Source organism: Pseudochaenichthys georgianus, chromosome 12, assembly GCF_902827115.2.
Source record: "Pseudochaenichthys georgianus chromosome 12, fPseGeo1.2, whole genome shotgun sequence".
Classification (NCBI taxonomy): Eukaryota; Metazoa; Chordata; class Actinopteri; order Perciformes; family Channichthyidae; genus Pseudochaenichthys; species Pseudochaenichthys georgianus.
The window spans coordinates 28,890,645-28,910,605 of NC_047514.1; the positions used below are offsets into that span (position 1 = coordinate 28,890,645).

Consider the following 19,961-nt stretch of genomic DNA (forward strand, 5'->3'; position numbering starts at 1 on the left):
TAGAGATACCGTGAGGAGATCCTGAGGCCCATTGTTGTGCCATTCATCCACGACCATCACCTCATGTTGCAGCATGATAATGCACGGCCCCATGTTGCAAGGATCTGTACACAATTCCTGGAGGCTGAAAACATCCCAGTTCTTGCATGGCCAGCATACTCACCGGACATGTCACCCATTGAGCATGTTTGGGATGCTCTGGATCGGCGTATACGACAGCGTGTTCCAGTTCCTGCCAATATCCAGCAACTTGGCACAGCCATTGAAGAGGAGTGGACCAACATTCCACAGGCCACAATCAACAACCTGATCAACTCTATGCGAAGGAGATGTGTTGCACTGCGTGAGGCAAATGGTGGTCACACCAGATACTGACTGGTTTTCGGACCCCCACAGACCCCCCCAATAAAGCAAAACTGCACGTTTCAGAGTGGCCTTTTATTGTGGCCAGTCTAAGGCACACCTGTGAAATAATCATGCTGTCTAATCAGCATCTTGATATGCCACACCTGTGAGGTGGGATGGATTATCTCTGCAAAGGAGAAGTGCTCACGATCACAGATGTTTTCAGATTTGTGAACAATATTTGAGAGAAATGGTTATTTTGTGTATAAAGAAAATGTTTTAGATCTTTGAGTTCATCTCATGAAAAATGGGAGCAAAAACAAAAGTGTTCAGAGTGTTACCATGGTAGCAGAGGGAGAGGGAGGGGCGGCAGTATGAGCGTTGGAAGCTCAAATCAAGCGACTCGCTGGCTGTGTATTTGTTGTTAAATATCAGATAAACTACTGCGCATACGTGACTGGTGAGGCGGTGTGTGTGGTGGGGGGCCAACAAATATATCAGGGTGGCCATGGCCCCCCCTGCTGGCGCCACTGCACGCATGGTGTTATTTTTTAATATATGAAGCGCGAGCTGTGTGCTCGAGTCTTCTTATGCAATAACTGTAACCATTCTCACACATACACACACTTTTAATGCACTTTATATACTATTTTTTTTTTTATCAATATTTTTAACTATTTATTCCCCCGTATGATCGTATGTCCTATTGCTGTTTTTTAGTGTTATGTATTTGTTTGTATTTTTTGCACACCGGAACAGAGTTGCACTCTGAATCTCGTTATACTCTGTGTATAATGACAATAAAAGGCTTTAACTTAACTTTAACTTGCCTGTCGGGCCGGCTGAACTGTGCTGCTCCGGGATGAGGGTCAGCTACATTATCTACGGTGTGTTCGTTAACTGTGCGGAGTCACTGTGGCACAGACTGAGCCACTGGTGAACAGCTGTTAGAACAGGCCGTTCAGGTGTTCAGAGCAGAGCGGCAGAGCTGATGTGAACTGAAAAGTTTTTCTGTCGCAATATCATTGTCACTATCTGCTAACGTTAGCTTTAGCCTTTGTTTTCTAATAGTTTTTTTCATAGGCTATAAACAATCTCTATAAGTATAGAGATTGTACTAGAGTAAAAGTAGAAGTACTCAGATCTTGTACTTTAGTAGAAGTACTCAGATCTTGTACTTGAGTAAAAGTAGAAGTACTCAGATCTTGTACTTGAGTAAAAGTAGAAGTACCAGAGTGTAGGAATACTCTGTTGCAGTAAAAGTCCTGCATTCAAAATGTTCCTCAAGTGAAAGTAGAAAAGTATTATAAAAATACTAAGAGGCATGAAAATACATTTTCAAAATGCTCAACAGTGCTGCCAAAATTATAAACTGACTACTACACAATTAAAATAAATGCTTTTATATATGTCTATGAGATGTAACTCTTTGGCGTTTCTGTTATTATTACCTGCTGCTTTAGTTGTTCTGACTGCTAAAATCCTCTGTTATTCCTAATTTTAAAGCCGATATTCCGTGGGGTCGGGGGGCTCGGATCCTTGTCACCTTTTTCATACCTGATGAGTTTGCATCCCTGACTACAGTTGCTTTAGCGTGTAGAAGCTAGCAAGCCTACTATCTGATTTGTTTTAGATAGGCATCTGCATCAGACAGCATATGGTTATTGAAATAAATATATATGCAATTACGACATACAAGATGTGCCTTTAATAAATCTCACACTACTAAGGCAGCCAGCGGTTCCACCAGGGGCGTCAATCCTAGGGGGGGGGGGGGGGTTTCGTCCCACCCTAGCTTCAGATTGGACCCCCCTAAGTCATTTAGAATAATACAAATAAATGTTAAAATAATAAATTTTTTGATAATAAATCAGTAAAATCAGGCAAAAATAAGAATTAAATAACATAACCCTAAAACCGAAATAAAGTAACCGAAAACCGAAAAGAAACTAACAAAATCCGCCATTATCCGTCAAATTTTTGCGCACAATTTCGGAGCGCACAATTTCGGAGCGCACAATTTCGGCGCAACCGCCACGACGACTCAGAAGGTGCCCTTTTTTTTTCTCTTGAGCACCTGCCCCTATAAATGTCTGTGCACGCCACTGGGTGGCTCACACAACAACCCCAAAGTCACCACTTGAGCCAGGTGAACAAGGTATGTAAATGTCAGTAAACTTCCAAGTTATGCGAACATGTAAGCAAAGCATAAATTACAGCTACGTTGACGTTACTTTGAATCGCGGGGGTAAGCTAAACCGTTAGCAAGTAGCTATAGCTAGCCAGATATATTAAATAAACACTTTGTCATACAATCTAAATGTAATGTTTTTTAGCGTTACCTGGTGATTTCAAAGAAAGCTCTCTGGGAAATGTTGACTTACTGTTCGACATGAAGCTAGAAGCTACCTTACAGTACACAGTTGATCTGGAGTCCTGTCAGTTAAAGTGTTTCATAGTTAGCTTAGCTAAGCATCAACCTAGCACTGAAATATATGGATGTTACGTGACAGTATTTCTGAAAAAAGGCAGCTGAAATGGTAGTTGCCACTGCTTTACGTGTCAACAGCATTTTTGAACGTATTTGCAGCAGTAAATGTGGCTGTTTGGCCACTGACGTTGCCATAACACCTGAATTTAAATGTGCAACCTCTTTTTGTGACAGATTTTTGCAAGAAATTATAATTCTCCGGAATGATATTCCTATTGACAGCTAGTTTCTATGTGAACATTATGAGATGGACAGCCAGAGAGAATAAATGAAAAACAATTATGAAATACTATATGACAAAACAAGAATACAGTTTAAGTGATTTGTAGAATATCCATAAAGAAAAATCTGTTTACAGTTCTGTTTCATATGGGTGTTGAGAGATGTATCCATAAATCTCTTAATTTTGCTCTCCAAGTGCACCAGATCAATGCTTTTAACTTCAATATTTTTCCCTCTGTCTGTGTCTGTGTATTCTCTTGTTCCGATTAACCCAGCCAAATCTTTTTTCTTGTTTTGTATCTATATCTACGCCGGGAGTCGAGGCTGATCCTCTTGCTGTAGTCCTGTGTCTTGGATCCTCGATCCTGAGTTCTGGATTAAGTCGTGGACTTCGGGTCGTGGCTGAACCTGTCTCTGCGGTCCTGCCTTGGGTCTCGTCATGCTGCTTCCCTGATGGCTTCCACAGGATTGTAGCTGACATCCACGTGGATTCATCTTCTTATTACAGACACATGCATTTCCTAACATTCGGTCTATGTGCTGTAAAATGTATTATCTCTTCGATTTACACACGGCATCTATTGCACATCTGTCCGTCCTGGAGAGGGATCCCTCCTCTGTTGCTCTCCCTGAGGTTTCTCCCATGTTCCCCTTAAACTGTGGGTTTTCTCTGGAAGTTTTTCCTTGTACGATGTGAGGGTCTAAGGACAGAGGGTGTCGTTTTTCTCATACTGATATTCTAAACAATCTGTGCTGTTGTATTTGCTGTAAAGTGTCTCTACTGTAGGCTATTTTTATTATATGTACAGCACTTTGGCTCGACCAAAAATCGTTTATAAATGTGCTATATAAATAAAACTTGATTTGAATATTTAAAAAAAAAACTTCCCGGGGGAGCATGCCCCCGGACCCCCCTAGAGGAGGTTAGGTCCACGATGTTTACATGCTTATTTATACAATATGTGTGCTTATGCTAACATCATAAGACAAAAGTTGGTTCCGTGTTGTGTGTGGTGAGAACGCGCTAGAGTGAGGGGGGCCACACACACACACACACACACACACACACACACACACACACACACACACACACACACACACACACACACACACACACACACACACACACACACACACACACACACACACACACACACACACACACACACACACACACACACACACACACACACACACACACACACACACACACACACACACACACACACACACACACACCTTTTCTCTTACTGTGCAGAACAACACAAAAACTTGTATTTTTAAAGTAAAGTAACTTGTTACTAGTTACTTTTATAATTTAGTAACTAATAAAGTAACTAGCTTTTGAGAGCAGTAACTATAACTATTACTAGTTACTTTTTAAAAGTAACTTGCCCAACACTGCTGCGGGGTCATTCTCACCGCTGCACCGTCAGCTCTCAGAGATGACATTTCTTTAAAAACAGTTCAGTTATTAACTTTCATCTATTGTTTTAAAAAGTAAGACTAACACATAAGCATAACCAAATTGATAAAGTTATTAATTTCATGGTTCAGAGAAATTAGTACAATATCAAAATGTAAAACACAACTGAATAACATTTGTTATTTCTTTATTGTCATTTTCATATAAAAAAAGAAGTACACTATAAAGGTAAAGCAATTTTACAAAAAACAAGTGACAGTAGATATTTTAACATCATTCTCTGGAATATGTTCAAGTTGGAAATCATCACTTTAAAAGACACCATTGGTTCTTGTCAGCTACAAGAGGCAGCAGTCTGAGACACTGTGAGGCCCTCATGCTCAGGGTTACAGTATCATCTACCTATATTTAGATTTATGCATGCAAATAAACCCTGGTGCACCTGATCACAATCTGGAAGTAAGATCAGGAGTCTGCATGCAGAAATCAAATCAGCCCTCTGATTGGCTGCAGGCACCTAACAGCTCTCAGCTACTGCCGCTAACATCACCAGTTAGTGTTTGAGTTTCATTTGACACACACTGGTTATTTCTGTCAGGTATGAACATAACACCTGCCACAGTACAGAAGTTCTCAACATCACTGTGAAGTGGCTCACTAACATTCATTGGAGTGTGTGGGATTTACTTACGTAGATTACTGCACTTTTCAAATGGTTCCAATAGTCTACACATCATGTAGCCATTTTGGGTATCCAGCACCAAAGTATTGATGTGCCCGTGCACATCAATACTTTGGTGCTGGATAATATTGTATAGTCTTTAAAGAAATAGTAAAAAAAGGCTCCCTACAACCTCCTTGGAGCCCATGGTAACATCTTCACATTTCGGTCCGACAGCCGACCAAAGCCATTCAGTTTACAATTATATATGACAAAGAAGAATCTAAAGTTATTGAGTGACCCTTTATGTTTTTTCTCGAAAATGACTAATAGTCTACTTGCCAGCACTGTGAACCCGGAAATGTTGAGTACCCCAACGTTTTATGATAGAAATGTATAGTACAGGTCCCCAGCACATAGAAACTGCCGGATGTCAAATCAGTCTCTGACTTTAAAATTGACCCCAAGTTAATCAAAACTCCCAGGGGCAGATATATGGCCACTTTCTGGATAAAACTGCCATTTTGGATCCTGAACATTTCAGAATTTGATTCAATGTCCTCATAACCTCAAAAACCACTCCAAAGTTGTCCAAATCGGCAAAGCCATTTGTATTCATTTTGTCTGCATAATGCCAGCTAACGCAACTTATGCTAATTGTGCAAATGACCCAACATATGCAGGTTAGCATCTGCTAGTTTCTATATGCTGGAGACCGCTACTATACATTTCTAACATAAAACTTTGGGATACTCAACATTTCCAGGTTCACAACAGGACACCGACTATGAGCTGGCAGCTAGACTATACAGATGTATTGATCTCAAAATGATCCCTTTGATTACCCAGCCTTAGTAATTCCAGCTGCTGGACATATGGAACATCAACATGTATAGGTCTTATTCCAAACAGATACTCTTAACCCATTTACACTTATTTTCCTTTTCATCTGTTCAGGATGCTCGCTGTGAAAACATCTGTAATGCATTTCCACTGAGCTGTTGCCACATGCCATCCAGGTCTGAAGAATTTACAATTCCTTTTGTAAGAGCCACCCTCATGTTACACAAACGCTCTTCATCTCTATCATATATATTGTTTCCACTAGACATGTGCAGTGAGTGTTTCATGGTGTGTGTGTAACAGTTCTGTAACAGTCAGATAAACCTCCTGCAACACCAGCTGACAGGTGTTAAAGTGTTCTGATGACTGTGTGTAGAGGAATGCCTTAATGTGTTTTAGTCAGTGAGATGTGTGTGTGCGCGTGTGTGTTTTTGTACGTACGTGCGTGCGTGTGCGCATGTGTGTGTATGTGCGCATGTGTGTGTGTGAGTGTGTGTGTGCGTGAGTGTTTGTGTGTGAGTGAGTGTGTGAGTGTGTGTGCGTGCGTGAGTGTGTGTGTGTGCATGTGTGTGAGTGTGTGTGCGTGAGTGTGTGTGTGTGTGTGTGAGTGTGTGTGCGTGAGTGTGTGTGTGAGTGTGTGTGTGTGCGTGAGTGTGTGCGTGAGTGTGTGCGTGCGTGTGTGTGTGAGTGTGTGCGTGAGTGTGTGAGTGTGTGCGTGAGTGAGTGTGTGTGTGTTGCTTCTTCAGTAACAGTAGTCCTTGGGCCTCTACCAGGACGGAGCGGTGTTGGCCAGTCTTCTCATACGCCTGGAAAACATTTCATTCACATTACTTCAAGGATTCTCTAAAGTGTTGGAATGATCTGATGGATCATGATTTTAACTATACGGTGAACGATTTGGAGTATTTCAATTGTGGTCTGTTCTAAAGAATATTTGTAATTAATACATTCATAGAGTTAGATGCTAGTGTGGTTAATGAAGAAAGCCATTATCATGGAGCTCTGACCACTATTCACCATGGCAACGATAAATCATTTAATGGATATAAAGAATTATTAACGTGTCTGAAACCTGAATATTAGGACATTTATCTTTAAAACAGCGGCAGCAATGAAAGAGTTGGAGTGGAGAAACCAGTTCAATGAACACTACTAGTTTATCTCAGAGTGGTCACAATGCCTGATTGCCAACTATCGGCTAAGTTTATTATATAATGAAAGTCTGCTGCATCACCAGTTAATGAAGTTTTACTATGACAATCAGTGTTTCCGCCAGACCTGGGGCCTCGTGTAGAACGCCGTGCGTAGGATTCACGTGGGAAGGTTGCTTACGTAGTAGAAATCCAAAAAACAGGAACAGAAATGTTCCGACATTTTCCGATTCACCAAACATTGCGCACCGGCGAGGAAAGTGTGTACAGCACTTCCTACGCCAGTTTCCCTTTAGAAATCACACCCGACTCGAAATGCGGTGCAGCTTTTGCGGGCTTCACGTAACGCCCAGATTTGCCTATAAATAGTCAAAGAAACGCCCATTCATTCATTCTGACTGACTTTATGAAGGAGAGTAGGAAATGAGGACAGAACAGCTAAAAAAGACGTCTCACACCGCGTCAGATTCTGGTTATTTTTGGGAGGTGGAGATAAATCATATTGTTTGGTAGATGCCGTTTGAACCAGAGTAGCAGCATGGAGGTCGGATCGTCACCAAAATAAATAAATAAGTTGTCCGAAAAAGGTTCATGACAAAATAAATACACACATCCTTCCTCAGGCAGTGTGTTTGTGCCGGGGACAGGAGACCCCCCCCCCCCCTTGATGAGAAACTGTAAGAAGTGATCGGGGAATCCCTCCGGAGTGGAGTCATGACGACTGGATCTGAATTATGTTTTTGTATTTGGTGGTTTGTGTCCCAGCTGTCGATCAGCTGTGCGCAGCGTCTCCACTGCAGCCTGTGCATCTCAACCCCCCCCCCCCCGCAGCAACTCTATATCCACCAGTTAGAGGAAATACAACTAATGTGTTGTGTTATATTAGCTGTACAATTGACCACATATGGTGTTCTTATGTTCCATACCTCCTGTGTTTTAAGAGCGACTTATCAAGTCTTGGCAAACGGCATAAAACACGATTAATGCTCGTATCTACAACCTATAGAAATGCAAAACGGCGTCAGTTTAGACGTAATTCTGTCCTCATGCTTACCGCATCATTTATGAGAAAACATTTCATAACATTAACACAACATATTCGAGGTGGTTTTAAATAACATATCCGTATTTATTTATTTCTCCAAGTTATGTTTGTGTGCACTGAGGAGTCGCAAACAGGCGTTTGTTAAATCATTTTAAGATTGGCTTTAATCAATGTTTGAAAATGAATTCTTCATATATGATAAATGAGAGGTAACGTTTTATTTATGGTATTATTTCCACACATTTTTCTCCATTCTTCCTTCTGCCAACGGTGTCGCAGTTTCTCGTCTCTCCCGTTGTTGTGCTTAGTGCGTACGCATGGGTTAGAGTTTGCGTGGAGGACCGCACGTTTTCCCGTCAAGTTAGTATTTTATAAATCGCAAACATTGCGTAGAAACTGGCGTACGCCATTTTCTGAGCGTATATCCCTTTATAAATGAGGCCCCTGGGCTGAGAGGGCGTCCACCTCGAGAGTGCGGGGGTTACGAATGAATTGCGCCGTCCCTTATACTATCTCCCTGCCGACAGGGACACCCCTCCTGGCATGGTCCTTGGAAGATGCGGCGGCGTTTTGTTTTTTTCCATCACAGGAACGCGCTTTGCTGGCGTCGAAAATAATCCCACCAGACTCCTTTGCCCCTCCAACAGAGGGATGTCCTTGTCCTTTTTCCTTTTCGCCATTTCAAGCCATAAAAACTCTCGATCTTCTCTCAAATTATTATTTTTTTTGTTAAATGACGCCGAGACGCCCCCCTGGCGGAAACGCTGATTACAATTAAATGTATTTTCCTTTAAAAGTATAGTATGTTTACTTTATGATTGTAATTCCTTCAATCAAACATTTTCTGATTGCTTCACAGTAGTTCCGTTGTCTTTAATTCTCTCTGTTTCTGTCTCACCTGGTATTCCTGTCCTGGTCTCGGATCTTCTTCTCCATCTCAGCGTCTGTGAGGGTCTCCAGCAGGGGGCACCACTGGTCTGCATCTCCTGTGTTGCGGATGGCTATCTCTACTGTCGGGAGGGGGTTCTCACTGCGAGCAAACACAAGCATGGCAGCAATGAATCAGCAAAGGGTAAATATAGAAAGACGGGAATGAGAGCCCTCGCTCAGATAAACTGGGCCTCCAAATGCAGTGACATGTACATGTATTGCTAATGAAACATATTTCATACTGATACCTGAAGGCGTAGGTCCTCTGGTGCCAGCTGATCTGACCGCGGATGCTGTAGGCGATGGTGGTAACAAATTCCCCCCCCAGACCCAGCTCAGAGCACAGCTTCAGGGCGAAGGACTCGGGGGAGTTCTCTCTCTCAGACATGTCCCACTCAAACTGGTCCACCAGAGAAATGTTCCCCACGTGTATGTTCAGCTGAGGAAAACAGACACACATTATGAACACTCCCATAGGCGCTTTCACACCGGAGTACTTTTCCCATTTAGTTCCGATAGTTCCTGGGATTTTGCGTTCACACCAAACGAGAACTTAGTTCATGAGAACTTTGTCCCCCTTTTTAGTCCCTGCTAGAGAGCAAGTACTTTCCTGGGGACAAAAAAGTTCAAATTTCTGATTGGCTGGGCGGAATGCAAACCACGCCCCGTAAAACTCGGAAAAGTTTTGTGAGGCCGTCATTGTATTTGCTGGCATTAGCATTAGCCCAGCGCAGAAACTCAGAGAGACTAACTTATGGCAGCACAAAAGAAAACATGGGAGCGGTGGAGATGAGGAGGTGTCGGCGTTCTGGCGATTTACTCGGAAGGCTTCAGTAGAAGCTGCTGGGACTCCCAGCAGCTTCTACTGAAGCCAGTCCCCAACTCCGGGGACTTCCGGCCGGGGACTTCGGGTGGCAGTATACGCCGTGAAGTGGTTTGCAGCCTGCCAGTAAACCCAAAGCAGAAGAAGAAGAAGTGACGTCAGCGGCTTCATTTGAGTAATCTTCCCTCAGGGTCTTATTCCGGTGTGAACGCTCTTAGTTCCATGGGGGTACTAAGTGCTGGGAACTAAGGCCCCGGCCACACAAGGACGATAACGCAAACGCAAAAAAGGCTTCCGTCCACACGCAATAGTTATCCGGATAGTGTCTGTCCACACGAGACCGCTCCGTTTAGCTCCAACCGCTGGAGAAGCTGCAGTACATATGCCGAGCCTGTACGTGGCGCTGTAACATCCTCCACAAAAGCAGCGAAGAAGCATGGTTGTCATGGTTACCCTTCTGTTTATTCTCCGCGGTGGGGGCCGAGGGAACCGGGCAGTTTTTCGCCAGTCAACGTGTATTAAAGTTTAAATCTTCCGGACAAAATGATAAAAGTGCCGGTCAAAGGTCTTCTTTGTTATTTATTGAGCTTTAAAACAAATGAATAACGACTCTATAATATAATAATAAAATACACGGAGCCTCTCTTTTTCCTCCCTCTCTTTGGACAGCGTCAGTGTCTGTCTCATGCAGCAGCTGATCCAGTAATGAGTGACCCGGCCGACAGTAAAAAATAAACATATTTATAACTAGCTTAGGTAGTTTGAGAGGTAATTAAAATAGCTAAGGGCGATGATCTGACTTGAAGTGTGTGTGTTGCTGCAGCGGGAGGAGCTGCAGGTGAGCAGAGCTGCGTGTCTCCGTCCTGTCAGATTAGACTTCACTCGCGTTTAGGTCCATATCGAGAGAAAGATAAATAATCTGAATTCAGTGTGCAGTTTACTTTGACGCGGGGGTGAGCAGCAGAGGTGGGGAGAGGCGGGGCTATTGCCTCATCATTATCAGAAAATGATCGTATAGGGCGTACACACGGAGCCGTTGGACCCCCCAGAGCGTTGCGTATGCCGTTCTATCCACCTTGGGACCCGTTATCGTTACCGTAGTCGTTTAGTGCCGTATTCTGTCGTCCTCGTGTGGCTGAACGGTCTATATGACACTAAACAGTAACGCAAACGACCGTTATCGTCCTCGTGTGGCCGGGGCCTTAGTGCTGGGAACTAAGTACGGCAAAGTACTTGGTGTGAAAGCGGCTCATGTCTTACCAACTTAATCCTGCAGCAGCAGTGTGTGTCTTTGTTTCCTCTCTCTTTAACAACTTAATTTACGATATTAAGATATTGTTGTCATAGAAACAATTAAAAAGCACTGGGAGTATTTTCTTGTTGAAACTCGGCCGCTGCTATGTGGACTCTATGTCAATGGGAGTCTTTGAGATGTGATTTTAGGTTGTTTGGCCCAGCACGCACTTTGATGATGACCCTCTGGTCCTGCTGCTCCTCCAGGATGCCGTCGTTGGGGTACGACTCGATCTGCTGACGGATGGCGGAGGCGATGGCGGGGACGAAGGCCAGAGGATTCAGGTCCAGGTCATCACACAAGATCTCTGCAAACATCTCCGGGGTCATCAGCTTCTCTGAGGGGGCAGAGAGAGGAGGTGAGACAAAGCTCTCAAATCAAATAACAAATATTACTAACTTCCCTATCGGGATTCTTTTGGATGTTGTCAAGCTAGCACTTATACCATTCATGTTCCAAGTGAAGGCATCTCTCAGTTTCTGTCCATCGATTTCCATGTCCAGCCGGATGGGAACCAGCGCCTCCACCTGCGCTGCGTTCTCATGGATCACTGCGGGGTCGTGGTCATCAAAGCTGGGCAGACAACGACAGCATCAGTGTCTAAAGATGGTTCCACACGTCTCTAGAATACAACACTCACATGTTTCTGACCGTTCAAACTACTTTCAGGACAACTTGTGAACATGGCCTTTGTTCACCGCTTCCTCTACCTTTAATATGCTGCAGTTTCCCTGATAGAAACCTCCACACACTAGTATTTAGAATGGTGAAATAAATACTGTACATATAGAGTATAAGATTCATAAGAGACACGCTGTTGTTCCAGGTCATAATGTCACTAAGGTATGTTCAAAGTCTGGCCCGCCGTCAGATTTAATACGGCCCGCAGCTTCGGCCTTACACTGAACAAAAATATAAATGCAACACTTTTGTTTTTGCTCCCATTTCTCATGAGATGAACTCAAAGATCTAAAACATTTTCTATAAACACAAAATAACCATTTCTCTCAAATATTGTTCACAAATCTGAAACAATCTGTGATCGTGAGCACTTCTCCTCCTTTGCCGAGATAATCCATCCCACCTCACAGGTGTGGCATATCAAGATGCTGATTAGACAGCATGATTATTGCACAGGTGTGCCTTAGGCTGGCCACAATAAAAGGCCACTCTGAAACGTGCAGTTTTGCTTTATTGGGGGGGGTCTGCGGGGGTCCGAAAACCAATCAGTATCTGGTGTGAGGGGTTAAGGTATTTCCTATAGTCTGTTCAATGTTATCTGACTCTCCAGATATGAATTTGTTTTTAGGATTGTTCACGCTTGCCTGAGTGGCTTATATTTAGTTATATTGTCTTTTGAAAAATAAAGATACATGTGACAATAGAAATTGTGATATAACAGTGTGTATGTATGTTCTTTTTATGTTTAGAACATGTCAGAAGGGACAATGGCCCCCGGGCATATTCACATTATCAAATCAGGCCCTCTTTGAAAAACCATTGATGTACTTGATGATACTGAGGTTGCCCTGGTTGCCCTGTCCGAAGTACCAGTTCTTTGCTCTCATATCAAACAGTGGCTGGAATATTTGTTTAGAACTGGAATTTTGTTTCCATACAATCTGAGAGGGCTAATTGTACTTCTTCGTTATCTTACAGAATGTGACTGTATGTAAACTCTGTACATGACACAATGAGGTTGGATTAACAGCAGCTCAGAGTGCAAAGCCACAGCTGTCTCACCACAGGGGGAAGGTCCTCTTCTTGTCCCGGCCCATGCGGTTGCGGTTGATGGTGGTGGAGCAGGGCACAGCATCCAGGTGGTGGGAGCTGTTGGGCAGGGTGGGCACCCACTGACTGCTCCTCTTGCCCTTCTGCTCTCTGAGAGAAGGACACACGATGTTGACAAGGGTAATACAAATGGGTGGATGATGTATTGAATATATCCAGTATATTAAAATATAATTTAGGTGCAATATCACAAGATTTATTTGTCTTTAATTAGATTCTATATTGAATAATATAGTTATGCTTTAAAAGCAGGCCGGGTTAAATGCAGGACGGACGGACTGAGGCACGCACACTCAAGATTAGGGATGCTCCGATTGATCGGCAGCCGATCGATATCGGCCGATACTCACTCTCTGCCGATCGATCGGTGCTTTCTAAAAATGGCGATCGCGAGAACCGATCGCATGACGTAAAATGCATGACACAAAATGCATGACACTTTTCTCTGTGCGCGGCAAAACAAGCTCGCCAGAAATCCTGCAGCTCCGCCCGCTGTGACGGACCGGTGAGCGGAGCGAAACACACAAGAGTTAGACCTAACACACTTAGCCGTTTGATCTACCTCTGGAACAAGCTAAACTAGTTATACATATATTTATTCTTCACTGTCGGGTCACTCGTTACTGGATCAGTGAGCTGCATGAGATACTGACAGGCTGTCAGGAGAGGGGGAGAGAGAGAGAGAGAGGAAAAGAGAGCGCTTCCGCTCATGTCTCCCGTGTGATCATCCAAAGTTAATGTAAACTTGAATAACGTACATCATTTGAATGTAATAATTATGTTGGTTGTTGTTTGTGGATGCGCCAGTGAATGAGCATAACTGAGTTTTAAACATCACTTTAAATGGAAGATCCCCATAGGCCCCGCCCACTTGATCGGTATCGGCCGATACTGATTCCCGATCGGCCACAAAATTGGCGATCGGAGCATCCCTACTCGAGATACTGTATATACAGCTCTGGTCCACTGCAAAATGTCCAGTTTCTCTGGTTTGACTATTTATAGTTCTTTTTTAAATGTTATTCTATAATAATAATAATAATAATAATAATGCATTTTATTTATGGGCGCCTTTCAAAACTCTCAAGGACACCTTACAGAGCATAATTAAAGAAGAGCACACAGTAATACAAGACTTAAAAAATTAAAAACAACAATCAGTTTAGCAGAGATTAAGAAATGGAATATGCCAGTTTAAAAAGGTGTGTTTTCAGGCTGGATTTGAAGGTTGGGAGTGAGTCCATATTGCGGATGTCTTGTGGGAGAGAGTTCCAGAGACGGGGGGCAGAGTGGCTGGAGGCTCGTGACCCCATGGTGATCAGGCGGGCAGAAGGTACAATGAGTTGGAAGGCAGAGGAGGATCGGAGAGTACGAGAGGGAGTGTAGATGTGAAGGAGCTCAGAGAGATATGGAGGTGCGAGAGTGTGAAGGGCCTTGAAGGTGAGGAGCAGCACTTTGAAGTCTATGCGCTGCTTAACGGGGAGCCAATGGAGTTGTTGGAGAACCGGAGTGATATGATTAATGAAAGGAGTTCTGGTGATGATACGGGCGGCTGAGTTTTGGACCTGTTGGAGCTTACGTAGGGATTTCTGAGGAAGACCAGAGAGGATGGAGTTGCAATAATCGATACGGGACGTAACAAGGGCGTGGACGAGGATGGCGGTGCTGTTGGGTGTGAGTGACGGGCGGAGGCGGTTAATATTGCGGAGGTGGAAGTAGGCAGATCGAGTGATGTTGTTGATGTGAGCTTCAAATGATAAGGTGCTGTCAAGGATGACACCCAGACTCTTAACTTGGGGGGAGGGGGAGACTGTGGAATTGTCAATAGTGAGGAAGAATTTGTCAGTTATAAACTACTGACAAGGTTCAAGGTTCTTTATTGTCAAGCTAACATAGCTACAGAGTAATTATTATTAATTAATTATTATGTCACGATACATGGCCCCATTCATTGTTTCCTTTACACGGATCAGTCGTCCTGGTCCCTTTGCAGAAACTGCCCCAAAGCATGATGTTTCCACCCCCATGTTTCACAGTAGGTGTTCTTTGGATGCAACTCAGCATTCTTTCTCCTCCAAACACGTCTAGTTGAGTTTTTACCAGAAAGTTCTATTTTGGTTTCATCTGACCTTATGACATTCTCCCAATCCTCTTCTGGATCATCTAAATGCTCTCTAGCAAACTTCAGACGGGCCTGGACATGTCCTGGCTTAAGCAGGGGGACACGTCTGGCACTGCAGGATTTGAGTCCCTGGCGGCGTAGTGTGTTACTGATGGTAGCCTTTGTTACTTTGGTCCCAGCTCTCTGCAGGTCATGGACTCGGTCCCCCCGTGTGGTTCTGGGATCTTTGCTCACCGTTCTTGTGATCACTTTGACCCCACGGGGTGAGATCTTGCGTGGAGCCCCAGATCGAGGGAGATTATCAGTGGTCTTGTATGTCTTCCATTTTCTAATAATTGCTCCCACAGTTGATTTCTTCACACCAAGCTGCTTACCTATTGCAGATTCAGTCTTCCCAGCCTGGTGCAGGTCTACCATTTTGTTTCTGGTGTCCTTTGACAGCTCTCTGGTCTTGGCCATAGTGGAGTTTGGAGTGTGACTGTTTGAGGTTGTGGACAGGTGTCTTTTATACTGATAACGAGTTCAAACAGGTTCCATGAATACAGTTAACGAGTGGAGGACAGAGGAGGCTCTTAAAGAAGAAGTTACAGGTCTGTGAGAGCCAGACATCTTGTTTCTTTGTAGGTGACCAAATACTTATTTTACCGAGGAATTTACCAATTCATTCATTAAAAATCCTACAATGTGATTTCCTGGATTCTTTCCCCCCATTCTGTTCTCATAGTTGAAGTGTACCTAGGAGGAACATTACAGGCCTCTCATCTTTTGAAGTGGGAGAACTTGCACAGTTGGTGGCTGACTAAATACTTTTTTGCCCCCCTGTATATACACACAAGATATTATTTGAAGCCGCATTGCCCTGCACTATTGCACAAGCAATTATGTACTTCCATAAAGTTAAAGGATTCCCAAGAAAAAAGTAAGACATCCTGAATTCTTGCACGCTCTAAAACAATCAGAACCAACAGTTCAATATCAGGTAATCAGATCTAAAGGCCCTGACACACCTCCCTGATTTTGGGAGTCAGAGGCCGTCAGAGGCAGTCGGGCATTCGCGGCGCCCTACTCAGGTTGGTGTGTCCCGCACCGTCGTTGCTTTACGGCACATTTGCACACCTCCCGCGGCCGATTCAACATTCAACAGTCGGCCAAAGAAATCACTCTGATTGGCTGTTGCCTCTTTTGTATGACGAATACACACTACCGCTGCCTGCTGGTAAGGACAGTTATTGCCACTCGTCGACTGCAGTCTTTGCGGTGTGTACGTAGGCAGGCGGCGTAGGCAGGCGGCGTAGGCAGGCGGCGTAGCCGACGCAGGCGACGTAAAAGTCGGGACGCCTTCCTGTTGCCCACCTGCAGTTATTCATGTGGGCTTACTGGTATAATTGCGATGAAATGATGATGACAGGTTTTGGAACTCTCCCTTCATGAGTTTTTGGGTTTTAGTGCGGTTTCTCTTTAACCTCTATCCATCTATGGTAGAACTAATGTCAGTGCAGAGAAAAGTATGGAGGGTCTCTTGATGGTTGCCGTGCAAGGTACAGGTTTGGATAACACCTACATATACAGCAAGGGGGGGAAAGTGTAATTATAACAGAACCAATAAGTCAGCTTTACCTGAGGTACGCCGGGGGCTCTGTGCTGATGGACACCGCCTTGTATTTCTCATCATTCCCCTCAAAGATCTCCTCACACTCTGATGCCTTCAGCAGAGTGACACTGGTGGCTGCAGATAGATAGAACACACACACACACACACACACACACACACACACACACACACACACACACACACACACACACACACACACACACACACACACACACACACACACACACACACACACACACACACACACACACACACACACACACACACACACACACACACACACACACACACACACACACACACACACACACACACACACACACACACACACACACACACACACACACACACACACACACAAGTGGTGTTAAGTACCTAAGTAGATTTACTCAAGTACACTACCTAAATACAATTTGTAGGTACTTTTTCTGGAATTGAGTATTTCAGTTCCACCTGGAGTAAATCCACCAGCTACCCTGCAGTCTACAAAGTACTTCAGACTAGCTGCACCTTCACCAGCTTTGAGAACACTTTCATGATCAATCATTATAAAACATATCATATATATTATTCTGACATGGACCAATCTGCACAACGACTACTTTTACTGTCGCTACTTTCACTATATTTTGATGAGAATACTTTTATACTTTTACTTGAGGAACATTTTGAATGCAGGACTTTTACTGTAACAGAGTATTCCTATACTCTGGTACTTCTACTTTTACTCAAGTACAAGATCTGAGTACTTCTCCACCTCTGTCATGGCTACATTTATAGTTGTAACTAAGGCGCCTGATTATCCTGATTTCTTTGGATGGTCTGTTAGCTGGTGACCACTATCTTCCATGGTAACCAGCAGCTCAGCAGATTCACTGATAAAGTCAAATCTGAAACTGGCTGTTGGTGTAAAAGAAAATCTAATATATTAAGATGTTTTTACCTTACACATACCCTTCAGATAGTGTTTAGGTTGAATACTCACTTTAATATGAAAACTGTTTATAGCAGAATGGTCACACAGGATAGACCTATGGAGCGTTCAGACTAGAAGTGGCCCATAATGAGTTTATCAGTATCCGGTGTAGAAACCCCAAAGAGACTCACCGTGTGACGATGCTACGATCTTCTTCCTCTCCTCCACTGAGGCCAGCCTCCTCCATAAAGATGGGTATCTCTTATACAGAGATCCTCTGAACATACGCAGGTAGTTTCCAACCTGGAGACCAAACCAAAATGAAAAACAATAACAAACAAATAGAAAATAAAAACCTCAAGAAACACAAATCTTCTCTTAAAATGAAATAAAACCATATGGTTCTCTGGTTATCAGGAAGATAATAAACAGGGTTATCTACATTTTCAATACTTCTAATTAAAATGAATAACTGTTTTGGAATCTGATCAACAGGAAATATATAAAGTACATCATGTATTAATAAAGTATGATTTCAACTATAAAAACATGAATGACTGATTGCCAAGTGTTTCTCTGCTTTGAAAGACATATTGAGCAGAGGTGTTTTGGGACCAGCTGTTCACAGGAACTTCTCATACACACAACATACCTGTAGTGTATGTAGTGAAGAAGAAGAAGAAGAAGTACAAAGTGACATAAACTGTAGTACCCCAAAATCATACTAAAGTACATTACTTGAGTACATTTCACCACTGTCCAATAGGTGAAGGTTTAGAATGTACATGAAGTACAGTTTACTACTGTGGACATTAATGAAAAGCATTATATTGCTTAAAAATTAACATCTTAAGTGGTTTCAATGTTCACATGATGAACCATATCAATATCAAAAACAGGGGATAACACATGTATTCTCAAAGGAAGTAAGTTGCCCTATTGCACGTTACCGTTACTTCATGTTGATGCAACTTAATGGTATAGCATCTCACGCTATCATCTCTATAGCAGAACAGCAACAGCTCATATTGTTAGCTGTTATTGATGAGCTTTCGAACAGAATAGAACATGTTGCGTTGAGCGGCAGCTCCCGGTCGGTTTCATGTGTTTCTTTGTTTATGAATCTATGGGCTGGTTAGCGTGCTAGCATCAACTAGCCAGAATAATAGATAACCGAGGCTAACATTACGGAGCTAAGCACTCAGAGTTAATGAAAAGATACATAACATACCTCTGACCCAACCATGTAAAAATCTCCATCTTCTTCTAATTGAAATTTAACTGGTTTCTGGCCAAACGTTTTACTTAGAGCCAGTTGCATCTTTACGCTTTGCTAAAGCAAGCCTGCTCTTTCAGATGCGTTTGGGATCTACAATAAAGCTGGGAAATAAGAGTACCTCCTATCAAATGTCACTTCATCTGTTGAATTTAGCAAACACCAGATAGAAGCATTACAACTGCCCACTAAATGTACAATTGCAGAAAGATAAACTCCAACTAACTCAAGCCACTGTTGGACACGACCGCATATGCAATATCACCCATGAACGCATCAATGATGTAGCCCTGAAACCCTGTCTTCCGAATGTTCGAACGCAACATTTGACTTACTCTTTCGTTACAAGGTAGAGGAACAATATCTACAGCCCGTTAGCGCCCCCACTGATGTACAGTGAGATCACATTGAACTCATCTGTGAAGTTATAAAGTTAACTTTAATGTGTATCTGCCATATCGTTTAGGATAAATACATCTAATGTACTTTATACAATAAAAATGCTGTAATAGTAAGATCAAAACAAGACACTCAAAGCACGTACATAAATGATATACAAATATTAACATCATTTTGAAATACAGTGCATTTTCAGATAAGATAATAACTTGGCTTCCATGGCATCTATAATGATATTCTGTAAAAGACAAATTAAACTATGTGTAAAGCTGTTTTTAAGATTATTGGGAAGTTCAAAAAACAACATATTAACACTATCACCTGTAAATAAAAAAGCAAACACTTCATTACAGTCCATTGCTCATCTCAGTCTGCTCTACAAGAGTCCCAGATTAGTAGAAACTACATTAAAGGCCCACATGTTATGATTCAGTACAGCAATAAAGACAATAAAGGGTTAATTCCTACTATCAATTCGACAAATGCATCACCACATATCTTTCATTATTGGAACCCTTCTCAAGAGCCAATCATTCTTCATCAGGGTTTATAATCCACTCCCACATGCTGCATGGCCAGTGAACCGGATCCATGGTAACACACACTGATGTTGT

At 42.9% G+C, this 19,961-nt stretch overlaps 1 protein-coding gene across 1 annotated transcript; it reads right to left on the minus strand.

The window, feature by feature from the left end:
- Positions 1-4,654: 4,654 nt before the first annotated feature.
- On the minus strand, positions 4,655-19,236 carry LOC117456230 (SWI/SNF-related matrix-associated actin-dependent regulator of chromatin subfamily B member 1-like). Its single transcript, XM_034096036.2, has 9 exons — positions 18,904-19,236; positions 17,864-17,975; positions 16,762-16,870; positions 12,975-13,112; positions 11,677-11,804; positions 11,402-11,568; positions 9,363-9,553; positions 9,083-9,214; positions 4,655-6,794 (listed from the first exon to the last, which is right to left on the minus strand). The coding sequence occupies exons 1-9, from the start codon at positions 18,991-18,993 to the stop codon at positions 6,755-6,757; spliced, it is 1,107 nt and encodes a 368-aa protein (XP_033951927.1). The 5' UTR covers positions 18,994-19,236; the 3' UTR covers positions 4,655-6,754.
- Between the last annotated feature and the right edge of the window lie 725 nt (positions 19,237-19,961).

Excerpts from the sequence above, each read along its gene's own strand:
- LOC117456230 (XM_034096036.2), bottom strand. The coding sequence starts at position 18,993 with ATGCAACTGGCTCTAAGTAAAACGTTTGGCCAGAAACCAGTTAAATTT. Across the intron at positions 11,805-12,974 it reads AAGAGGACCTTCCCCCTGTG|CTTTGATGACCACGACCCCG; the intron begins GTGAGACAGCTG and ends TTGTCTGCCCAG. Across the intron at positions 6,795-9,082 it reads GACCAGGACAGGAATACCAG|GCGTATGAGAAGACTGGCCA; the intron begins GTGAGACAGAAA and ends AATGTTTTCCAG.